Source organism: Leptodactylus fuscus, chromosome 2 (assembly GCF_031893055.1).
Source record: "Leptodactylus fuscus isolate aLepFus1 chromosome 2, aLepFus1.hap2, whole genome shotgun sequence".
In the NCBI taxonomy this organism is placed as follows: Eukaryota; Metazoa; Chordata; class Amphibia; order Anura; family Leptodactylidae; genus Leptodactylus; species Leptodactylus fuscus.
Window position 1 is genome coordinate 283432088 of NC_134266.1, and position 26648 is coordinate 283458735.

Here is a 26648-nt window from a genome sequence, read left to right on the forward strand (position 1 = left end):
TAGTAGTTATAATCTTGTACATAGGAGCAGTATTATAGTAGTTATATTCTTGTGCATAGGAGCAGTATTATAGTAGTTATATTCTTGTTTATAGGAGTAGTATTATAGTAGTTATATTCTTGTACATAGGAGTAGTATTATAGTAGTTATATTCTTGTACATAGGGAGTAGTATTATAGTAGCTATATTCTTGTACATAGGAGTAGTATTATAGTAAGTTATATTCTTGTACATAGGAGCAGTATTATAGTAGTTATATTCTTGTACATAGGAGTTGTATTATAGTAGTTATATTCTTGTACATAGGAGGTAGTATTATAGTAGTTATATTCTTGTACATAGGAGGTAGTATTATAGTAGTTATATTCTTGTACATAGGAGTAGTATTATAGTAGTTATATTCTTGTACATAGGAGTAGTATTATAGTAGTTATATTCTTGTACATAGGGGTAGTATTATAGTAGTTATATCCTTGTACATAGGAGTAGTTTTATAGTAGTGATATTTTTGTATATAGGGGGCAGTGTTATAACTGTTATATTCTTGTTCTTGTTTTTAGCAAGCCCACTGGAGAGAAATTGTGAATAAGAAGCTGAAGTTTCCCGTTTCTCTCATCAATGCTATACATGATGGTAACCTTCCTCAGGTTCAGCAGCTTTTACATGTCAGTGACGGGATCTTGCGGCAGTTGGATGACAGTGAAGACCGCTCATGGCGGGAGGCTCTCAATCTCGCCATTCGTACAGGAAACGAGGAGATCATGAAGACCTTGTTGCATTGTGTGAAATTTGACTTTAGGCAGATCCATGAAGCTCTCCTCGTGGCTGTTGACACCAACCAACCTCATGTGGTAAAGATGTTACTGGATCGGTTGGACCAAGAGAAGGGACTAAAGATGGACATCAAGTCTTTCTCAATGGCTTTCTTTGACAACTCTATTGACAACTCCCGCTTTGCTCCTGGAGTCACTCCGCTCACCTTGGCCTGTGAGAAGGACCTCTATGAAATTGTGGAGATGCTTATGAAAAAAGGTCATGTGATCACCCACTACCGCACAAGATCTCCTGCACGTGTCTGGAGTGCAGACAATGGACGCAAATATGACCTCCTTAAGTTCTCACTGTCTCGCATCAACACATACAAAGGAATCGCCAGCAGGGCATATCTGTCCATCGCCAGTGAAGACGCCATGTTGAGAGCCTTCAAGCTGAGTCGGGAACTTAAGAGACTTTCAAGGAGAGAGCCAGAATTTAAGGTTGGTTATTGATCTCATCTTTTCTGGTGCTTCATGGTATGGATTAGAAAACATTGTGTCATGTATATTGAAGACTGAAGATGTGTCTTATGGCTATAGTAGCAGCTTGTGACTTGTAGTCCACCCCCTTGTGTCCTATAGATTAGAACCCATAAATTAGAGATCTAGCTCTCATATCCCTGGTGTCCAGAGGTTTAGGGTCCCAGTCTTTGGGGTTCTGTTTGGTTTCAGAGACCCGGTTGTGTTCTGTGAGTGTCCTAGCCCTGTCCTAGTTGTTTAGTGTTGTTTAGCCCTTGTTGTTCAGTACTTTGGTTCTTTAGGTTCTTTAGTTTCTGGTATTCTTTGGTTTAGATTCTCCATCTCTGGTGTCCACCAGCCTTGTGTTACAGTGCTTGGTGTCTAGAGACAAGGGGTCAGGGCTGTCCCCAAGTTTCCTGGCTGTGGTTTAGTGCCCCAGTCCTTCTTGTCTAGTGTTTTAGGGTCCATGACCCTGGTCATAGGCTCAGTCCTTAGTGTTCATTGGCTTAGTGTTTCCATCCCTGGTGACTAGTGCTCGAGTTCCTCGTGTATCGTGTCTTAGTGTTTTCTGTCCCTGGTGTCCACTCGTTAAATGTGGCAGTCTCTGGTGTCTAGTCATTTATCACTTCATTTCCTGGTGTTCAGTCGTTTAGATTCTTAGTCCCAGTTGTTCAGTAGTTAAATGTCCCAGTTGTTAGGGTGCAATAGTTTGCTGCTTTTCCTTGCACATAGTTTTGCACAATAGCTTAGTGTAAAAAACCAGTGTCTGGTGGTTTAGGGCTGTAATTCTTTTTTTCCAGTGGTTCAGTGCTCTTGTCCCTGGTGTCCAGTGGTTTAGTCCTTTATCTCCTAGGGTCCAGTGGTTTAGTGCTCTAGTCCCTGGTGTCCAGTGCTTTAGTGCTCTAGTCCCTGGTGTCCAGTGCTTTAGTTCTCTAGCCCCTGGTGTCCAGTGGTTTAGTGCTCTAGTCCCTGGTGTCCAGTGCTTTAGTTCTCTAGCCCCTGGTGTCCAGTGCTTTAGTTCTCTAGCCCCCTGGTGTCCAGTGGTTTAGTGCTCTAGTCCCTGGTGTCCAGTGCTTTAGTTCTCTAGCCCCTGGTGTCCAGTGCTTTAGTGCTCTAGTCCCTGGTGTCCAGTGGTTTAGTGCTCTAGTCCATGGTGTCCAGTGCTTTAGTGCTCTAGTCCCTGGTGTCCAGTGCTTTAGTTCTCTAGCCCCTGGTGTCCAGTGGTTTAGTGCTCTAGTCCCTGGTGTCCAGTGGTTTAGTGCTCTAGTCCCTGGTGTCCAGTGCTTTAGTTCTCTAGCCCCTGGTGTCCAGTGGTTTAGTGCTCTAGTCCATGGTGTCCAGTGCTTTAGTGCTCTAGTCCCTGGTGTCCAGTGGTTTAGTGCTCTAGCCCCTGGTGTCCAGTGCTTTAGCTCTCTAGCCCCTGGTGTCCAGTGGTTTAGTGCTCTAGCCCCTGGTGTCCAGATGTGCTCTATTTCCCGATGTGCTGTCCTCATGCACTAATAGAAAGTTTGCTTATCACAGTAATATTAGACCCTGAATGGAAATACATTTTTGGTCGTGCTGTTATTGCAGCCATCTGACATTACTGCAGGAGATATCGGCTGTCATTGAACTCCAGTGGTTTACTACTCTAGCTCCTGATGTCCAGTAATTTACTGCTTTAGTCGCTGGTGTCCAGTGGTTTAGTGCCCTAGACTGTGGTGTTCAGTGGTTTAGTGCTCTAGTCCCTGGTGTCTGGTGGTTTTATGCTCTAGTCCCAGATGTCCAGTGCTTCAGTGCTCTAGTCCCTGGGGTCCAGTGCTTTTTTGCTCTAGTCTGTGGTGTCCAGTGGTTTAGTGCTCTATCCCCTGGTGTCCATTGATTTAGTGCTCTAGTCCCTGGTGTCCAGTGATTTAGTCCCTGGTTTCCAGTGGTTTAGTGCTTTATCTCCTAGTGTCCAGTGTTTTAGTGCTCTAGTCTGTGGTGTCCAGTGGTTTAGTGCTCTATCCCCTGGTGTCCATTGATTTAGTGCTCTAGTCCCTGGTGTCCAGTGATTTAGTCCCTGGTTTCCAGTGGTTTAGTGCTTTATCTCCTAGTGTCCAGTGTTTTAGTGCTCTAGTCTGTGGTGTCCAGTGGTTTAGTGCTCTAGCCCCTGGTGTCCAGTTTTTTAGTGCTCTAGCCCCTGGTGTCCCAGTGGTTTAGTCCTGGTTTTCAGTGCTTTAGTGCTCTAGTCCCTGGTGTCCAGTGCTTTAGTGCTCTAGTCCCTGGTGCCCAGTTTTTTAGTGCTCTAGCCCCTGGAGTCCAATTTTTTGTGGCTCTAGCCCCTGATGTCCAGTGGTTTAGTGCTTTAGCCCCTGGTTTCCAGTGCTTTAGTGCTCTAGTCCCTGGTGTCCAGTGGTTTGGTGCTCTAGCCCTTGGTGTCGTTTTTTTAGTGCTCTAGCCCCTTGTGTCCAGTTTTTTGGTGCTCTAGCCCCTAGTGTCCAGTGTTTTAGTGCTTTAGCCCCTGGTTTCTAGAGCTTTAGTGCTCTAGTCCCCTAGTGTCCAGTGGTTTGGTGCTCTAGCCCCTGGTGTCCAGTTTTTTAGTGCTCTAGCCCCAGGTGTCCAGTGGTTTAGTGCTCTAGCCCCTGGTGTCCAGTGGTTTAGTGCTTTAGCCCTTGGTTTCTAGAGCTTTAGTGCTCTAGTCCCTGGTGTCCAGTGCTTTAGTGCTCTAGTCTCTGGTGTCCAGTGGTTTAGTGCTCTAGCCCCAGGTGTCCAGTGGTTTAGTGCTCTAGCCCCTGTTGTCCAGTTGTGCTCTATTTCGCGATGTGCTGTCCTCATGCACTAATAGAAAGTTTGCTTATCACAGTAATATTAGACCCTGAATGGCAATACATTTTTGGTTGTGCTGTTATTGCAGCCATCTGACATTAGTGCTGTTGATATTGGAGCGGCTATCATTGAACAGCAGTACTATAACCTGTAACTGATGGAGCATCTTTATACAATGTAGTACAGTTTGTGCATGGGGTTGGGGGTTGGGCACTTCTGTAATAGAAGCTTAGACTGTATTATATCCCTCATCATTTACCCCAGCAAATAGCGCCATCTAGCTTTAATAACCTGCAGTGCATTGTGAATATGTAATGTTCCAGATATTTGTACCCCCATATCCTGCCCTGTGTCCTGTGATCTCTGCAGCCTGAGTACCTGAGCCTGGAGGACCTGAGTCAGGAGTTTGCGGTGGAGCTGCTGGGAATGTGTCGTAACCAGAGCGAAGTCACCGCAGTGCTGAACGACTGTGGAGATGACAGCGATGAAGAAGAGATGGACAATCAGGCATTCGAGGAAGGAATCCCCAACCTGGCCCGACTGCGGCTCGCGGTGCACCACAACCAGAAGAGGGTAAAAGGATAGACATACAAGGCACTGCATGGACTGGAGTGGCCCTAACTACAAGGGGCCCCTCTGGTTCATGTCATGAATCCTTATTAGGCCTATGCACAATACACACGGAACCAGTGACATGTGAAAGATGTCTCTGGGATCCTAGGATTTCAGCTAAGCTGTTAGGGGCGCGTCTGTCAACAGAAGGGCGACAGAATCCAGCTGGAGGGCAACAAAATTGTGAATGTGGCTTCAGTACGTGGCTTATTAGACAGACTCAACACTACTGTATGTGTTAATATTACCCATAAAATAATGTTATTGATGGGATTTCTGTGTTTTACTAATACAGACAATCCATAACCTGCCCCATGTGCTACTCTGCCCTCTAGTGGACACTACATAAAACCTACTAACTTACTTCTAATGGTCTCCTTTATTCTTCTCCACCAGTTTGTGGCTCATCCCATTTGCCAGCAAGTCCTGTCCTCTATCTGGAGCGGGAAGTTGTCAGGCTGGAGGGGCAGCAACACCATCTGGAAGCTCTTCATCTCCTGCGCCATCTTCCTCACCATGCCTCTCCTGTGTCTCATCTACTGGCTGGCTCCAAAGTCTAAGGTACGTAGAAGTGTGTGTATATATATATATATATATATATATATATATATATATATATATATACTAGCTATAACCCGCGACTCCGTCCGCTGTCCCCTCACCCTTGCGTGATCCACCTGCAGTGTGGCCCGTGGCCCCCCACGGCCCTTTCCTTGCGACCAGCGCAGTCACATCCCACAGCGTCGTGGGCCAGGACCCCACGGCCCCGCTGCTGCACCTCCAGCCCACCCCTTACCCCCCACCCGCGTCCCCCTTTCCCCCTTTACAGTTCTAGTCACCTCCTACATCTACCCCTTCCCCCAGCACCACCCACCCGTGACCTCGGTCACCCTTCCCACTCTTTCCACATGTGCAATATGGCCCCCCTCCCCCCTACTTGCCTTCTGCACTCTGGTGTAAAAACACGACCCCTCTGGCCCCCTCTGTAACTCCTACCACCAGCACCTCCCCCAAACCAGCAACCCCCCTCCCCCTGGCCCCTACCGATCACCTGTGCCCTCCCACCTCTCTCTCACTTTAGCAAGCTGGCGATCCCTGTTCCCGCAGCACTCACCATGTAGATGCTGGGGAGCTGTGTGACCTTTCCGTGCTTTGTGTGTTCCCGGTCACACACTTCAAGGGTAGGTGCGGCTGGGCTTGTTCGGGCCGGGTGCGCTGCTGCATGCTACGCCTGAGGCAATGTGTGGCCGGGCAGCGTGTCAGCAGCGTTCGGAACCATGCGGGCAGCTGCCATGTTCAGCGAGGAGTCCCCACGCGCTGGCCACGACCACAATTCGGCGCCAACCTATGGGCCGCTGTGCTGGCTCCCTATCCCGCCCACACACCGCCATGCACCAATAGGAGTGGCGTCTAACTACCTGCGCTGACGTCATGCCCGGCCCGACAGTGGACCAGGCGACAACTTTGGAGGGTCACGGTGGCTTTTTGGGGTGAGTGAGACACTTTTAAAGTAGCTTATTACCCCTTCCTGGCCAATATGTAGGTGTGTGTGAAATTTCTAGGAAATTTATTCAGCTGTTCGAGTGTGATTGAGGAACAAACATCCAAACTCACAAACTTTCACATATATAATATTAATAGGATATATATATATATATATATATATATATATATATATATATATATATACATTATTACATACCGAGGCAATTATCACATGTTATCGTGTTATCTGCACAAGCTGATTCTGCCTGTGATGTGTTACACGCTGTGGTGAGCCAGCTGCAATCGTTACACCCCAGGGCCCTCCTCCTTGTGTCTGGAGATTTTAACCATGTCTCTCCATCATCATCAACTCTACCCAGTTTCATACAGTATGTAACCTGCCTCACAAGAGACAACAGAACACTGGACTTGCTCTTTGCCAATGTAATGGAGGCAAATAGCTCTTCAGCCCTACCTCCCCCAGGTAGATCAGATCACAACCTGGTGCATCTGCGACCAGTATACAAGCCACTTGTACATAGAGAACCAGCTGTTACTCATACAGTGAGGATTTGGTCTGAAGAGTGTGTGGGGGCTCTGAGGGATTGTTTTGATACAACTGCATGGGAAGTGTTGCAAGATTACCATCTTAATGACATTGGGGGCTTACACACTGCATAACGGACTACATCAATTTCTGTGTAGACAACACGGCACCCAAAAAAGTGGTGAGGTGTTTCTCTAATAACAAGCCATGGATTAACTCTGATATAAAAACTCTTCTCAAGGAGAAAAAGAAAGCCTTCAGGTCTGGAGATAAGGAATGCCTAAGGATTGTGCAAAAGGGGCTGAGGCAATAGATTAGGGAAAGCCCGATGGCATAAACTTGAGAGTTCTTAAAATGTGCGGAGACCAGCTGTGTGGCGTTATTACACACATATACAATATGAGCCTGAAGCTGGGAGAGGTATCTCAACTGTGGAAAACGTCTTGTGTGGTACCAGTTCTAAAGACACCTCATCCAACGGACCTCAAGGGCTGCAGACCTGTAGCATTGACATCCCACTTGATGAAGGTCCTAGAGAGACTGGTCCTGACACATCTCCAACCTCTAGTGTGTTCTGCTATGGACCCCCTCCAGTTTACCTATTGCCTGGGCATTGGGGTGGATGACGCCATCATCCACCTTCTTCACAGAGCTCTCTCTCACCTGGAGAAACCCGTGAACACTGTGAGAATAATGTCCTGTGATTTCTCCGGAGCTTTCACCACCATTCAGCCAGGGCTACCGAGGGAGAAGCTGAACCTTGGTGGTGTGGACCATCACCTGTCCTACTGGATCCTAGACTACCGGACAACCCGCCCTCAGTATGTGAGAGCCCGTGACTGTGTGTCTGACACTGTGATCTGTAGTACGGGGGCACCACAAGGAACAGTTCTTGGCCCTGTTCACACTGTACACTGCTGACTTTAGGTGCAACTCATCCAGCTGTTACTTACAGAAGAACTCCGATGACTCTGCAATAGTAGCCTCATCACAGAGGGGGGGGGGGGGGGGGGGGGTGACAGGGAGTACAGAGACTTAAACCTGGACTTTGTGGACTGGGGTCAGCGGAACCACATCAGGATTAATGCTGGGAAGACCAAGGAGATGGTGGTGGACTTTAGTAAACGGAGAAGTGCTCCGACCCTGTTGGAGATCCAAGGGACATGTATTGAGATAGTCAGGACCTATAAGTACCTGGGTGTGCTCCTCAATAATAAATGGACTGGGCCGATCACCTGGAGGCGCTGCACAGAAAGGGTCACAGCAGACTCTACCGGCTCAGGAGGCTGAGGGCTTTTGGAATCAAGGGGGCATTTCTTAGGGCCTTTTCTCAACTCTATAGTAGCATCACCCGTCCTCTTCGGTGTGGCCTTCAGGGGTAGTAGCATACCAGCCAGGGAAAGAAATAGACTTGACAGGCTGATCAGGAGGGCCAGCTCTGTCCTGGGGAGCCCCCTGGACCCAGTACAGGTGGTGGGTGACAGAAGGATACTGTCTGTGGTGACCTCCATGCTGGAAAACAAATCCCAACCCATGTATGACCGTGATAGCACTGGGCAGCACTGTAAGTGACCGTCTGCTTCACCCCAAGTGTGAGAAGGAGCTATTGCAGGTCCTTCCTTCCATCAACGGTCAGGCTGTATAATCTAAATCAGGCCAAGCGAAGACACTCTGCACAGAGAACTAAATGATTCTGAGTCTTTCCTTTTCTTCTTAGTTGTTATGACTCCTGGTATCTTTTCTGCTCTGAGCTTGTCTGTGTCTTTCTTGTACTATATTATTGTATTATCTGCTGCTGTGACACACTGAATATCCCCATGGTGGGACTAGTAAAGTATTATCTTATCGTATATGATGTAATGTTTTTTTTTTCTACGATTAACATTCAGGTTGGCAAAATCCTTAAGATTCCGGTTATAAAGTTCCTTCTTCACTCGGCCTCCTATTTGTGGTTTCTGATATTTCTACTGGTGGAGTCTTTGATCATGGAGAGAAGACATGATATATACGAGGGAAGAAACCAGACTATATGGCAGAATTCTCTACACATGATCTGGGTGGCAGGTTAGTCTACGGTGTAACTCCAGAGTCATCAGTCTGTTCTTAGATTCGGATACCAGACAAAAAGGCTTCAGTCGCTATATTAATACTCCAGTACATCTAACGTTACACTGAACTGAACATATATTCTGCTACATCCAAGACTAAAATAAGTATAATACTGTCTCTATGTACAAGAATATAAGTACTATAATACTACCTCCTATGTACAAGAATATAAGTACTATAATACTACCTCCTATGTACAAGAATATAAGTACTATAATACTACCTCCTATGTACAAGAATATAACTACTATAATACTACTCCTATGTACAAGAATATAACTACTATAATACTACTCCTATGTACAAGAATATAACTACTATAATACTACCTCCTATATACAAGAATATAACTACTATAATACTACTCCTATGTACAAGAATATAACTACTATAATACTACCTCCTATGTACAAGAATATAACTACTATAATACTGCCTCCTATGTACAAGAATATAACTACTATAATACTGCTCCTATGTACAAGAATATAACTACTATAATACTGCCTCCTATGTACAAGAATATAACTACTATAATACTGCTCCTATGTACACGAATATAACTACTATAATACTACCTCCAATGTACAAGGATATAACTACTATAATACTACCTCCTATATACAAGAATATAACTACTATAATACTGCTCCTATGTACAAGAATATAACTACTATAATACTACTCCTATGTACAAGAATATAACTACTAAAATACTAACTACTATGTACAAGAATATAACTACTATAATACTGCTCCTATGTACAAGAATATAACTACTATAATACTACTCCTATGTACAAGAATATAACTACTATAATACTGCCTCCTATGTACAAGAATATAACTACTATAATACTACTCCTATGTACAAGAATATAACTACTATAATACTACCTCCTATGTACAAGAATATAACTACTATAATACTACCTCCTATGTACAAGAATATAACTACTATAATACTACTCCTATGTACAAGAATATAACTACTATAATACTACCTCCTATGTACAAGAATATAACTACTATAATACTACCTCCTATGTACAAGAATATAACTACTATAATACTACTCCTATGTACAAGAATATAACTACTATAATACTACTCCTATGTACAAGAATATAACTACTATAATACTAACTCCTATGTACAAGAATATAACTACTATAATACTGCCTCCTATGTACAAGAATATAACTACTATAATACTGCTCCTATGTACAAGAATATAACTACAATAATACTACCTCCTATGTACAAAGATATAACTACTATAATACTACCTCCTATATACAAGAATATAACTACTATAATACTACTCCTATGTACAAGAATATAACTACTATAATACTACTCCTATGTACAAGAATATAACTACTATAATACTACTCCTATGTACAAGAATATAACTACTATATTACTACTCCTATGTACAAGAATATAACTACTATAATAATACTGCTCCTATGTACAAGAATATAACTACTATAATACTACCTCCTATGTACAAGAATATAACTACTATAATACTACTCCTATGTACAAGAATATAACTACTATAATACTGCTCCTACGTACAAGAAGATAACTACTATAATACTACTACTATGTACAAGAATATAACTACTATAATACTGCTCCTATGTACAAGAATATAACTACTATAATACTACTCCTATGTACAAGAATATAACTACTATAATACTACCTCCTATGTACAAGAATATAACTACTATAATACTACTCCTATGTACAAGTATATAACTACTATAATACTACTCCTATGTACAAGAATATAACTACTATAATACTACTCCTATGTACAAGAATATAACTACTATAATACTACCTCATATGTACAAGAATATAACTACTATAATACTGCTCCTATGTAAAAGAATATAACTACTATAATACTGTTCCTATGTACAAGAATATAACTACTATAATACTACTCCTATGTACAAGAATATAACTACTATAATACTACCTCCTATGTACAAGAATATAACTACTATAATACTGCTCCTATGTAAAAGAATATAACTACTATAATACTACTCCTATGTAGAAGAATATAACTACTATAATACTACTGCTATGTACAAGAATATAACTACTATAATACTACCTCCTATACTACCTCCTATGTACAAGAATATAACTAATATAATACTACTCCTATGTACAAGAATATAACTACTATAATACTACTCCTATGTACAAGAATATAACTACTATAATACAACTCCTATGTACAAGAATATAACTACTATAATACTACTCCTATGTACAAGAATATAACTACTATAATACTACTCCAATGTAGAAGAATATAACTACTATAATACAACTCCTATGTACAAGAATATAACTACTATAATACTACTCCTATGTACAAGAATATAACTACTATAATACAACTCCTATGTACAAGAATATAACTACTATAATACTACTCCTATGTACAAGAATATAACTATTATAATACTACTCCTATGTACAAGGATATAACTACTATAATACTACCTCCTATATACAAGAATATAACTACTATAATACTACTCCTATGTACCAGATGTACAAGAATATAACTACTATAATACTGCTCCTATGTACAAGAATATAACTACTATAATACTACCTCCTATATACAAGAATATAACTACAATAATACTACTCCTATGTACAAGAATATAACTACTATAATACTGCTCCTATGTACAAGAATATAACTACTATAATACTACTCCTATGTACAAGATGTACAAGAATATAACTACTATAATACTACCTCCTATGTACAAGGATATAACTACTATAATACTACCTCCTATATACAAGAATATAACTACTATAATACTACTCCTATGTACAAGAATATAACTACTATAATACTACTGCTATGTACAAGAATATAACTACTATAATACTACTCCTATATACAAAAATATAACTATTACAAAACTACCTCCTATGTACAAGAATATAACTACTATAATACTGCTCCTATGTACAAGAATATAACTACTATAATACTACCTCCTATGTACAAGAATATAACTACTATAATACTACCTCCTATGTACAAGAATATAACTACTATAATACTAACTCCTATGTACAAGAATATAACTACTATAATACTACCTCCTATGTACAAGAATATAACTACTATAATACTACTCCTATGTACAAGAATATAACTACTATCATACTACCTCCTATGTACAAGGATATAACTACTATAATACTACCTCCTATATACAAGAATATAACTACTATAATAATACCTCCTATGTATAAGAATATAACTACTATAATACTACTCCTATGTACAAGAATATAACTACTATAATACTACTCCTATGTACAAGAATATAACTACTATAATAATACTCCTATAAACAAAAATATAACTACTATAATACTACTCCTATATACAAAGATATAACTACTATAATACTACCTCCTATGTACAAGAATATAACTACTAAAATACTGCTCCTATGTTCAAGAATATAACTAGTATAATACTACTCCTATGTACAAGAATATAACTACTATAATACTACCTCCTATATACAAGAATATAACTACTATAATACTACTCCTATGTACAAGAATATAACTACTATAATACTACCTCCTATGTACAAGAATATAACTACTATAATACTACCTCCTATGTACAAGAATATAACTACTATAATACTACTCCTATGTACAAGAATATAACTACTATAATACTACTCCTATGTACAAGAATATAACTACTATAATACTACTCCTATATACAAAAATATAACTACTATAATACTACCTCCTATGTACAAGAATATAACTACTATAATACTGCTCCTATGTACAAGAATATAACTACTATAATACTACTCCTATGTACAAGAATATAACTACTATAATACTGCTCCTATGTACAAGAATATAACTACTATAATACTACTCCAATGTACAAGAATATAACTACTATAATACTACCTCCTATGTACAAGAATATAACTACTATAATACTACTCCTATGTACAAGAATATAACTATTATAATACTGCTCCTATGTACAAGAATATAACTACTATAATACTACTCCTATGTATAAGAATATAACTACTATAATACTACCTCCTATGTACAAGAATATAACTACTATAATACTACCTCCTATGTACAAGAATATAACTACTATAATACTACTCCTATGTACAAGAATATAACTACTATAATACTACCTCCTATGTACAAGAATATAACTACTAAAATACTAACTACTATGTACAAGAATATAACTACTATAATACTGCTCCTATGTACAAGAATATAACTACTATAATACTACTCCTATGTACAAGAATATAACTACTATAATACTACTCCTATGTACAAGAATATAACTACTATAATACTACCTCATATATACAAGAATATAACTACTATAATACTACCTCCTATATACAAGAATATAACTACTATAATACTACTCCTATGTACAAGAATATAACTACTATAATACTACTCCTATGTACAAGAATATAACTACTATAATACTACTCCTATGTACAAGAATATAACTACTATAATACTACTCCTATATACAAAAATATAACTACTATAATACTACCTCCTATGTACAAGAATATAACTACTATAATACTGCTCCTATGTACAAGAATATAACTACTATAATACTACTCCTATGTACAAGAATATAACTACTAAAATACTAACTACTATGTACAAGAATATAACTACTATAATACTACCTCCTATGTACAAGAATATAACTACTATAATACTACTCCTATGTACAAGAATATAACTACTATAATACTACCTCCTATGTACAAGAATATAACTACTATAATACTACTCCTATGTACAAGAATATAACTACTATAATACTACTCCTATGTACAAGAATATAACTACTATAATACTACCTCCTATGTACAAGAATATAACTACTATAATACTGCCTCCTATGTACAAGAATATAACTACTATAATACTGCTCCTATGTACAAGAATATAACTACAATAATACTACCTCCTATGTACAAAGATATAACTACTATAATACTACCTCCTATATACAAGAATATAACTACTATAATACTACTCCTATGTACAAGAATATAACTACTATAATACTACTCCTATGTACAAGAATATAACTACTATAATACTACTCCTATGTACAAGAATATAACTACTATATTACTACTCCTATGTACAAGAATATAACTACTATAATAATACTGCTCCTATGTACAAGAATATAACTACTATAATACTACCTCCTATGTACAAGAATATAACTACTATAATACTACTCCTATGTACAAGAATATAACTACTATAATACTGCTCCTACGTACAAGAAGATAACTACTATAATACTACTACTATGTACAAGAATATAACTACTATAATACTGCTCCTATGTACAAGAATATAACTACTATAATACTACTGCTATGTACAAGAATATAACTACTATAATACTACCTCCTATGTACAAGAATATAACTACTATAATACTGCTTCTATGTACAAGAATATAACTACTATAATACTGCTCCTATGTACAAGAATATAACTACTATAATACTACTCCTATGTACAAGAATATAACTACTATAATACTACTCCTATGTACAAGAATATAACTACTATAATACTACTCCTATGTACAAGAATATAACTACTATATTACTACTCCTATGTACAAGAATATAACTACTATAATAATACTGCTCCTATGAACAAGAATATAACTACTATAATACTACCTCCTATGTACAAGAATATAACTACTATAATACTGCTCCTATGTAAAAGAATATAACTACTATAATACTACTCCTATGTAGAAGAATATAACTACTATAATACTACTGCTATGTACAAGAATATAACTACTATAATACTACTCCTATGTACAAGAATATAACTACTATAATACTACTCCTATGTACAAGAATATAACTACTATAATACTACTCCAATGTACAAGAATATAACTACTATAATACTACTCCTATGTACAAGAATATAACTATTATAATACTACTCCTATGTACAAGGATATAACTACTATAATACTACCTCCTATATACAAGAATATAACTACTATAATACTACTCCTATGTACAAGATGTACAAGAATATAACTACTATAATACTGCTCCTATGTACAAGAATATAACTACTATAATACTACCTCCTATATACAAGAATATAACTACTATAATACTACTCCTATGTACAAGAATATAACTACTATAATACTGCTCCTATGTACAAGAATATAACTACTATAATACTACTCCTATGTACAAGATGTACAAGAATATAACTACTATAATACTACCTCCTATGTACAAGGATATAACTACTATAATACTACCTCCTATATACAAGAATATAACTACTATAATACTACTCCTATGTACAAGAATATAACTACTATAATACTACTCCTATGTACAAGAATATAACTACTATAATACTACTCCTATATACAAAAATATAACTATTATAAAACTACCTCCTATGTACAAGAATATAACTACTATAATACTGCTCCTATGTACAAGAATATAACTACTATAATACTACCTCCTATGTACAAGAATATAACTACTATAATACTACCTCCTATGTACAAGAATATAACTACTATAATACTAACTCCTATGTACAAGAATATAACTACTATAATACTACCTCCTATGTACAAGAATATAACTACTATAATACAACTCCTATGTACAAGAATATAACTACTATAATACTACTCCTATGTACAAGAATATAACTACTATAATACTACTCCTATGTACAAGAATATAACTACTATAATACTACCTCCTATGTACAAGGATATAACTACTATAATACTACCTCCTATATACAAGAATATAACTACTATAATAATACCTCCTATGTACAAGAATATAACTACTATAATACTACTCCTATGTACAAGAATATAACTACTATAATACTACTCCTATGTACAAGAATATAACTACTATAATACTGCTCCTATGTACAAGAATATAACTACTATAATACTACTCCTATGTACAAGAATATAACTACTATAATACTGCTCCTATGTACAAGAATATAACTACTATAATACTACTCCAATGTACAAGAATATAACTACTATAATACTACCTCCTATGTACAAGAATATAACTACTATAATACTACTCCTATGTACAAGAATATAACTATTATAATACTGCTCCTATGTACAAGAATATAACTACTATAATACTACTCCTATGTATAAGAATATAACTACTATAATACTACCTCCTATGTACAAGAATATAACTACTATAATACTACCTCCTATGTACAAGAATATAACTACTATAATACTACTCCTATGTACAAGAATATAACTACTATAATACTACCTCCTATGTACAAGAATATAACTACTAAAATACTAACTACTATGTACAAGAATATAACTACTATAATACTGCTCCTATGTACAAGAATATAACTACTATAATACTACTCCTATGTACAAGAATATAACTACTATAATACTACTCCTATGTACAAGAATATAACTACTATAATACTACCTCATATATACAAGAATATAACTACTATAATACTACCTCCTATATACAAGAATATAACTACTATAATACTACTCCTATGTACAAGAATATAACTACTATAATACTACTCCTATGTACAAGAATATAACTACTATAATACTACTCCTATGTACAAGAATATAACTACTATAATACTACTCCTATATACAAAAATATAACTACTATAATACTACCTCCTATGTACAAGAATATAACTACTATAATACTGCTCCTATGTACAAGAATATAACTACTATAATACTACTCCTATGTACAAGAATATAACTACTAAAATACTAACTACTATGTACAAGAATATAACTACTATAATACTGCTCCTATGTACAAGAATATAACTACTATAATACTACCTCCTATGTACAAGAATATAACTACTATAATACTACCTCCTATGTACAAGAATATAACTACTATAATACTACTCCTATGTACAAGAATATAACTACTATAATACTACCTCCTATGTACAAGAATATAACTACTATAATACTACTCCTATGTACAAGAATATAACTACTATAATACTACTCCTATGTACAAGAATATAACTACTATAATACTACCTCCTATGTACAAGAATATAACTACTATAATACTGCCTCCTATGTACAAGAATATAACTACTATAATACTGCTCCTATGTACAAGAATATAACTACAATAATACTACCTCCTATGTACAAAGATATAACTACTATAATACTACCTCCTATATACAAGAATATAACTACTATAATACTACTCCTATGTACAAGAATATAACTACTATAATACTACTCCTATGTACAAGAATATAACTACTATAATACTACTCCTATGTACAAGAATATAACTACTATATTACTACTCCTATGTACAAGCATATAACTACTATAATAATACTGCTCCTATGTACAAGAATATAACTACTATAATACTACCTCCTATGTACAAGAATATAACTACTATAATACTACTCCTATGTACAAGAATATAACTACTATAATACTGCTCCTACGTACAAGAAGATAACTACTATAATACTACTACTATGTACAAGAATATAACTACTATAATACTGCTCCTATGTACAAGAATATAACTACTATAATACTACTGCTATGTACAAGAATATAACTACTATAATACTACCTCCTATGTACAAGAATATAACTACTATAATACTGCTTCTATGTACAAGAATATAACTACTATAATACTGCTCCTATGTACAAGAATATAACTACTATAATACTACTCCTATGTACAAGAATATAACTACTATAATACTACCTCCTATGTACAAGAATATAACTACTATAATAATACTGCTCCTATGAACAAGAATATAACTACTATAATACTACCTCCTATGTACAAGAATATAACTACTATAATACTGCTCCTATGTAAAAGAATATAACTACTATAATACTACTCCTATGTAGAAGAATATAACTACTATAATACTACTGCTATGTACAAGAATATAACTACTATAATACTACCTCCTATGTACAAGAATATAACTACTATAATACTACTCCTATGTACAAGAATATAACTACTATAATACTACTCCTATGTACAAGAATATAACTACTATAATACTACTCCAATGTACAAGAATATAACTACTATAATACTACTCCTATGTACAAGAATATAACTATTATAATACTACTCATATGTACAAGGATATAACTACTATAATACTACCTCCTATATACAAGAATATAACTACTATAATACTACTCCTATGTACAAGATGTACAAGAATATAACTACTATAATACTGCTCCTATGTACAAGAATATAACTACTATAATACTACCTCCTATATACAAGAATATAACTACTATAATACTACTCCTATGTACAAGAATATAACTACTATAATACTGCTCCTATGTACAAGAATATAACTACTATAATACTACTCCTATGTACAAGATGTACAAGAATATAACTACTATAATACTACCTCCTATGTACAAGGATATAACTACTATAATACTACCTCCTATATACAAGAATATAACTACTATAATACTACTCCTATGTACAAGAATATAACTACTATAATACTACTCCTATGTACAAGAATATAACTACTATAATACTACTCCTATATACAAAAATATAACTATTATAAAACTACCTCCTATGTACAAGAATATAACTACTATAATACTGCTCCTATGTACAAGAATATAACTACTATAATACTACCTCCTATGTACAAGAATATAACTACTATAATACTACCTCCTATGTACAAGAATATAACTACTATAATACTAACTCCTATGTACAAGAATATAACTACTATAATACTACCTCCTATGTACAAGAATATAACTACTATAATACAACTCCTATGTACAAGAATATAACTACTATAATACTACTCCTATGTACAAGAATATAACTACTATAATACTACTCCTATGTACAAGAATATAACTACTATAATACTACTCCTATGTACAAGAATATAACTACTATAATAATACTGCTCCTATGAACAAGAATATAACTACTATAATACTACCTCCTATATACAAGAATATAACTACTATAATAATACCTCCTATGTACAAGAATATAACTACTATAATACTACTCCTATGTACAAGAATATAACTACTATAATACTGCTCCTATGTTCAAGAATATAACTAGTATAATACTACTCCTATGTACAAGAATATAACTACTATAATACTACTCCTATGTATAAGAATATAACTACTATAATAATACTCCTATAAACAAAAATATAACTACTATAATACTACTCCTATATACAAAGATATAACTACTATAATACTACCTCCTATGTACAAGAATATAACTACTAAAATACTGCTCCTATGTTCAAGAATATAACTAGTATAATACTACTCCTATGTACAAGAATATAACTACTATAATACTACTCCTATGTACAAGAATATAACTACTATAATACTACTCCTATAAACAAAAATATAACTACTATAATACTACCTCCTATGTACAAGAATATAACTACTATAATACTGCTCCTATGTACAAGAATATAATTACTATAATACTAACTCCTATGTACAAGAATATAACTACTATAATACTACTCCTATGTACAAGAATATAACTACTATAATACTACTGGTATGTACAAGAATATAACTACTATAATACTACTCCTATGTACAAGAATATAACTACTATAATACTACTCCTATGTACAAGAATATAACTACTATAATACTACCTCATATATACAAGAATATAACTACTATAATACTACCTCCTATATACAAGAATATAACTACTATAATACTACTCCTATGTACAAGAATATAACTACTATAATACTACTCCTATGTACAAGAATATAACTACTATAATACTACTCCTATGTACAAGAATATAACTACTATAATACTACTCCTATATACAAAAATATAACTACTATAATACTACCTCCTATGTACAAGAATATAACTACTATAATACTGCTCCTATGTACAAGAATATAACTACTATAATACTACTCCTATGTACAAGAATATAACTACTAAAATACTAACTACTATGTACAAGAATATAACTACTATAATACTGCTCCTATGTACAAGAATATAACTACTATAATACTACCTCCTATGTACAAGAATATAACTACTATAATACTACCTCCTATGTACAAGAATATAACTACTATAATACTACTCCTATGTACAAGAATATAACTACTATAATACTACCTCCTATGTACAAGAATATAACTACTATAATACTACTCCTATGTACAAGAATATAACTACTATAATACTACTCCTATGTACAAGAATATAACTACTATAATACTAGCTCCTATGTACAAGAATATAACTACTATAATACTGCCTCCTATGTACAAGAATATAACTACTATAATACTGCTCCTATGTACAAGAATATAACTACAATAATACTACCTCCTATGTACAAAGATATAACTACTATAATACTACCTCCTATATACAAGAATATAACTACTATAATACTACTCCTATGTACAAGAATATAACTACTATAATACTACTCCTATGTACAAGAATATAACTACTATAATACTACTCCTATGTACAAGAATATAACTACTATATTACTACTCCTATGTACAAGAATATAACTACTATAATAATACTGCTCCTATGTACAAGAATATAACTACTATAATACTACCTCCTATGTACAAGAATATAACTACTATAATACTACTCCTATGTACAAGAATATAACTACTATAATACTGCTCCTACGTACAAGAAGATAACTACTATAATACTACTACTATGTACAAGAATATAACTACTATAATACTGCTCCTATGTACAAGAATATAACTACTATAATACTACTGCTATGTACAAGAATATAACTACTATAATACTACCTCCTATGTACAAGAATATAACTACTATAATACTGCTTCTATGTACAAGAATATAACTACTATAATACTGCTCCTATGTACAAGAATATAACTACTATAATACTACTCCTATGTACAAGAATATAACTACTATAATACTACTCCTATGTACAAGAATATAACTACTATAATACTACTCCTATGTACAAGAATATAACTACTATATTACTACTCCTATGTACAAGAATATAACTACTATAATAATACTGCTCCTATGAACAAGAATATAACTACTATAATACTACCTCCTATGTACAAGAATATAACTACTATAATACTGCTCCTATGTAAAAGAATATAACTACTATAATACTACTCCTATGTAGAAGAATATAACTACTATAATACTACTGCTATGTACAAGAATATAACTACTATAATACTACCTCCTATGTACAAGAATATAACTACTATAATACTACTCCTATGTACAAGAATATAACTACTATAATACTACTCCTATGTACAAGAATATAACTACTATAATACTACTCCAATGTACAAGAATATAACTACTATAATACTACTCCTATGTACAAGAATATAACTATTATAATACTACTCCTATGTACAAGGATATAACTACTATAATACTACCTCCTATATACAAGAATATAACTACTATAATACTACTCCTATGTACAAGATGTACAAGAATATAACTACTATAATACTGCTCCTATGTACAAGAATATAACTACTATAATACTACCTCCTATATACAAGAATATAACTACTATAATACTACTCCTATGTACAAGAATATAACTACTATAATACTGCTCCTATGTACAAGAATATAACTACTATAATACTACTCCTATGTACAAGATGTACAAGAATATAACTACTATAATACTACCTCCTATGTACAAGGATATAACTACTATAATACTACCTCCTATATACAAGAATATAACTACTATAATACTACTCCTATGTACAAGAATATAACTACTATAATACTACTCCTATGTACAAGAATATAACTACTATAATACTACTCCTATATACAAAAATATAACTATTATAAAACTACCTCCTATGTACAAGAATATAACTACTATAATACTGCTCCTATGTACAAGAATATAACTACTATAATACTACCTCCTATGTACAAGAATATAACTACTATAATACTACCTCCTATGTACAAGAATATAACTACTATAATACTAACTCCTATGTACAAGAATATAACTACTATAATACTACCTCCTATGTACAAGAATATAACTACTATAATACAACTCCTATGTACAAGAATATAACTACTATAATACTACTCCTATGTACAAGAATATAACTACTATAATACTACTCCTATGTACAAGAATATAACTACTATAATACTACCTCCTATGTACAAGGATATAACTACTATAATACTACCTCCTATATACAAGAATATAACTACTATAATAATACCTCCTATGTACAAGAATATAACTACTATAATACTACTCCTATGTACAAGAATATAACTACTATAATACTGCTCCTATGTTCAAGAATATAACTAGTATAATACTACTCCTATGTACAAGAATATAACTACTATAATACTACTCCTATGTACAAGAATATAACTACTATAATAATACTCCTATAAACAAAAATATAACTACTATAATACTACTCCTATATACAAAGATATAACTACTATAATACTACCTCCTATGTACAAGAATATAACTACTAAAATACTGCTCCTATGTTCAAGAATATAACTAGTATAATACTACTCCTATGTACAAGAATATAACTACTATAATACTACTCCTATGTACAAGAATATAACTACTATAATACTACTCCTATAAACAAAAATATAACTACTATAATACTACCTCCTATGTACAAGAATATAACTACTATAATACTGCTCCTATGTACAAGAATATAATTACTATAATACTAACTCCTATGTACAAGAATATAACTACTATAATACTACTCCTATGTACAAGAATATAACTACTATAATACTACTGGTATGTACAAGAATATAACTGCTATAATACTACTCCTATATACAAAAATATAACTACTATAATACTACCTCCTATGTACAAGAATATAACTACTATAATACTGCTCCTATGTTCAAGAATATAACTAGTATAATACTACTCCTATGTACAAGAATATAACTACTATAATACTACTCCTATGTACAAGAATATAACTACTATAATACAACTGCTATAAACAAAAATATAACTACTATAATACTACCTCCTATGTACAAGAATATAACTACTATAATACTGCTCCTATGTACAAGAATATAATTACTATAATACTAACTCCTATGTACAAGAATATAACTACTATAATACTACTCCTATGTACAAGAATATAACTACTATAATACTACCTCCTATGTACAAGAATATAACTACTATAATACAACTCCTATGTACAAGACTATAACTACTATAATACTACTCCTATGTACAAGAATATAACTACTATAATACTGCCCCCTATGTACAAGAATATAACTAGTATAATACTACTCCTATGTACAAGAATATAACTACTATAATACTACTCCTATGTACAAGAATATAACTAGTATAATACTACCTCCTATGTACAAGAATATAACTACTATAATACTACCTCCTATGTACAAGAATATAACTACTATAATACTACTCCTATGTACAAGAATATAACTACTATAATACTACTCCTATGTACAAGAATATAACTACTATAATACTACTCCTATGTACAAGAATATAACTACTATAATACTACTCCTATGTACAAGAATATAACTACTATAATACTACTCCTATATACAAAAATATAACTATTATAAAACTACCTCCTATGTACAAGAATATAACTACTATAATACTGCTCCTATGTACAAGAATATAACTACTATAATACTACCTCCTACGTACAAGAATATAACTACTATAATACTATCTCCTATGTACAAGAATATAACTACTATAATACTAACTCCTATGTACAAGAATATAACTACTATAATACTACTCCTATGTACAAGAATATAACTACTATAATACTACTCCTATGTACAAGAATATAACTACTATAATACTACTCCTATGTACAAGAATATAACTACTATAATACTACTCCTATGTACAAGAATATAACTACTATAATACTACCTCCTATGTACAAGAATATAACTACTATAATACTACTCCTATGTACAAGAATATAACTACTATAATACTACCTCCTATGTACAAGAATATAACTACTATAATACTACCTCCTTTGTACAAGAATATAAGTACTATAATACTGTCCCCTATATTCAAGAATATAACTACTATAATACTACCTCCTATGTACAAGAATATAACTACTATAATACTACTCCTATGTACAAGAATATAACTACTATAATACTACTCCTATATACAAAAATATAACTACTATAATACTACCTCCTATGTACAAGAATATAACTACTATAATACTACTCCTATGTACAAGAATATAACTACTATAATACTGCTCCTATGTACAAGAATATAACTACTATAATACTACCTCCTATGTACAAGAATATAACTACTATAATACTACTCCTATGTACAAGAATATAACTACTATAATACTACCTCCTATGTACAAGAATATAACTACTATAATACTAACTCCTATGTACAAGAATATAACTACTATAATACTACCTCCTATGTACAAGAATATAACTACTATAATACAACTCCTATGTACAAGAATATAACTACTATAATACTACTCCTATGTACAAGAATATAACTACTATAATACTGCCCCCTATGTACAAGAATATAACTAGTATAATACTACTCCTATGTACAAGAATATAACTACTATAATACTACTCTTATGTACAAGAATATAACTACTATAATACTACTCCTATGTACAAGAATATAACTACTATAATACTACTCCTATGTACAAGAATATAACTACTATAATACTACTCCTATGTACAAGAATATAACTACTATAATACTACTCCTATATACAAAAATATAACTATTATAAAACTACCTCCTATGTACAAGAATATAACTACTATAATACTGCTCCTATGTACAAGAATATAACTACTATAATACTACCTCCTACGTACAAGAATATAACTACTATAATACTATCTCCTATGTACAAGAATATAACTACTATAATACTAACTCCTATGTACAAGAATATAACTACTATAATACTGCTCCTATGTACAAGAATATAACTACTATAATACTACTCCTATGTACAAGAATATAACTACTATAATACTACTCCTATGTACAAGAATATAACTACTATAATACTACTCCTATGTACAAGAATATAACTACTATAATACTACTCCTATGTACAAGAATATAACTACTATAATACTACCTCCTATGTACAAGAATATAACTACTATAATACTACTCCTATGTACAAGAATATAACTACTATAATACTACCTCCTATGTACAAGAATATAACTACTATAATACTACCTCCTTTGTACAAGAATATAAGTACTATAATACTGTCCCCTATATTCAAGAATATAACTACTATAATACTACCTCCTATGTACAAGAATATAACTACTATAATACTACTCCTATGTACAAGAATATAACTACTATAATACTACTCCTATGTACAAGAATATAACTACTATAATACTACTCCTATATACAAAAATATAACTACTATAATACTACCTCCTATGTACAAGAATATAACTACTATAATACTACTCCTATGTACAAGAATATAACTACTATAATACTGCTCCTATGTACAAGAATATAACTACTATAATACTACCTCCTATGTACAAGAATATAACTACTATAATACTGCTCCTATGTACAAGAATATAACTACTATAATACTACCTCCTATGTACAAGAATATAACTACTATAATACTACTCCTATGTACAAGAATATAACTACTATAATACTACCTCCTATGTACAAGAATATAACTACTATAATACTAACTCCTATGTACAAGAATATAACTACTATAATACTACCTCCTATGTACAAGAATATAACTACTATAATACTGCTCCTATGTACAAGAATATAACTACTATAATACTACTCCTATGTACAAGAATATAACTACTAAAATACTAACTACTATGTACAAGAATATAACTACTATAATACTGCTCCTATGTACAAGAATATAACTACTATAATACTACCTCCTATGTACAAGAATATAACTACTATAATACTACTCCTATGTACAAGAATATAACTACTATAATACTACCTCCTATGTACAAGAATATAACTACTATAATACTACCTCCTATGTACAAGAATATAACTACTATAATACTACTCCTATGTACAAGAATATAACTACTATAATACTACTCCTATGTACAAGAATATAACTACTATAATACTACTCCTATGTACAAGAATATAACTACTATAATACTACTCCTATGTACAAGAATATAACTACTATAATACTACCTCCTATGTACAAGAATATAACTACTATAATACTACCTCCTAGCTGTGAGGACGTGTTTTTGTAGCTCTCCTGAGGCTCCTGATGTCTGGAGATAGCCCAGGGCGGGGCCACCCTGGGTGGGGAAGTTCCCCTGCCAAGGCCCAGGCTCCAAGGCCTTCTCTGGGAAGCAATTCCCAGACAACTAAAAAAATGGATGGAAATCCTAAAGTCCC

At 33.5% G+C, this 26648-nt stretch overlaps 1 protein-coding gene across 1 annotated transcript in view; it reads left to right on the forward strand.

The window, feature by feature from the left end:
* The window catches only part of LOC142194235 (short transient receptor potential channel 2-like), a 247375-nt gene that overhangs the window by 57588 nt on the left and 163139 nt on the right, over window positions 1-26648 (forward strand). The window contains 6 exon segments of the mRNA XM_075263250.1: window positions 561-1046; window positions 1049-1084; window positions 1086-1256; window positions 4431-4634; window positions 5070-5234; window positions 8595-8769. Coding sequence (XP_075119351.1) covers window positions 561-1046; window positions 1049-1084; window positions 1086-1256; window positions 4431-4634; window positions 5070-5234; window positions 8595-8769 — 1237 coding nt within the window.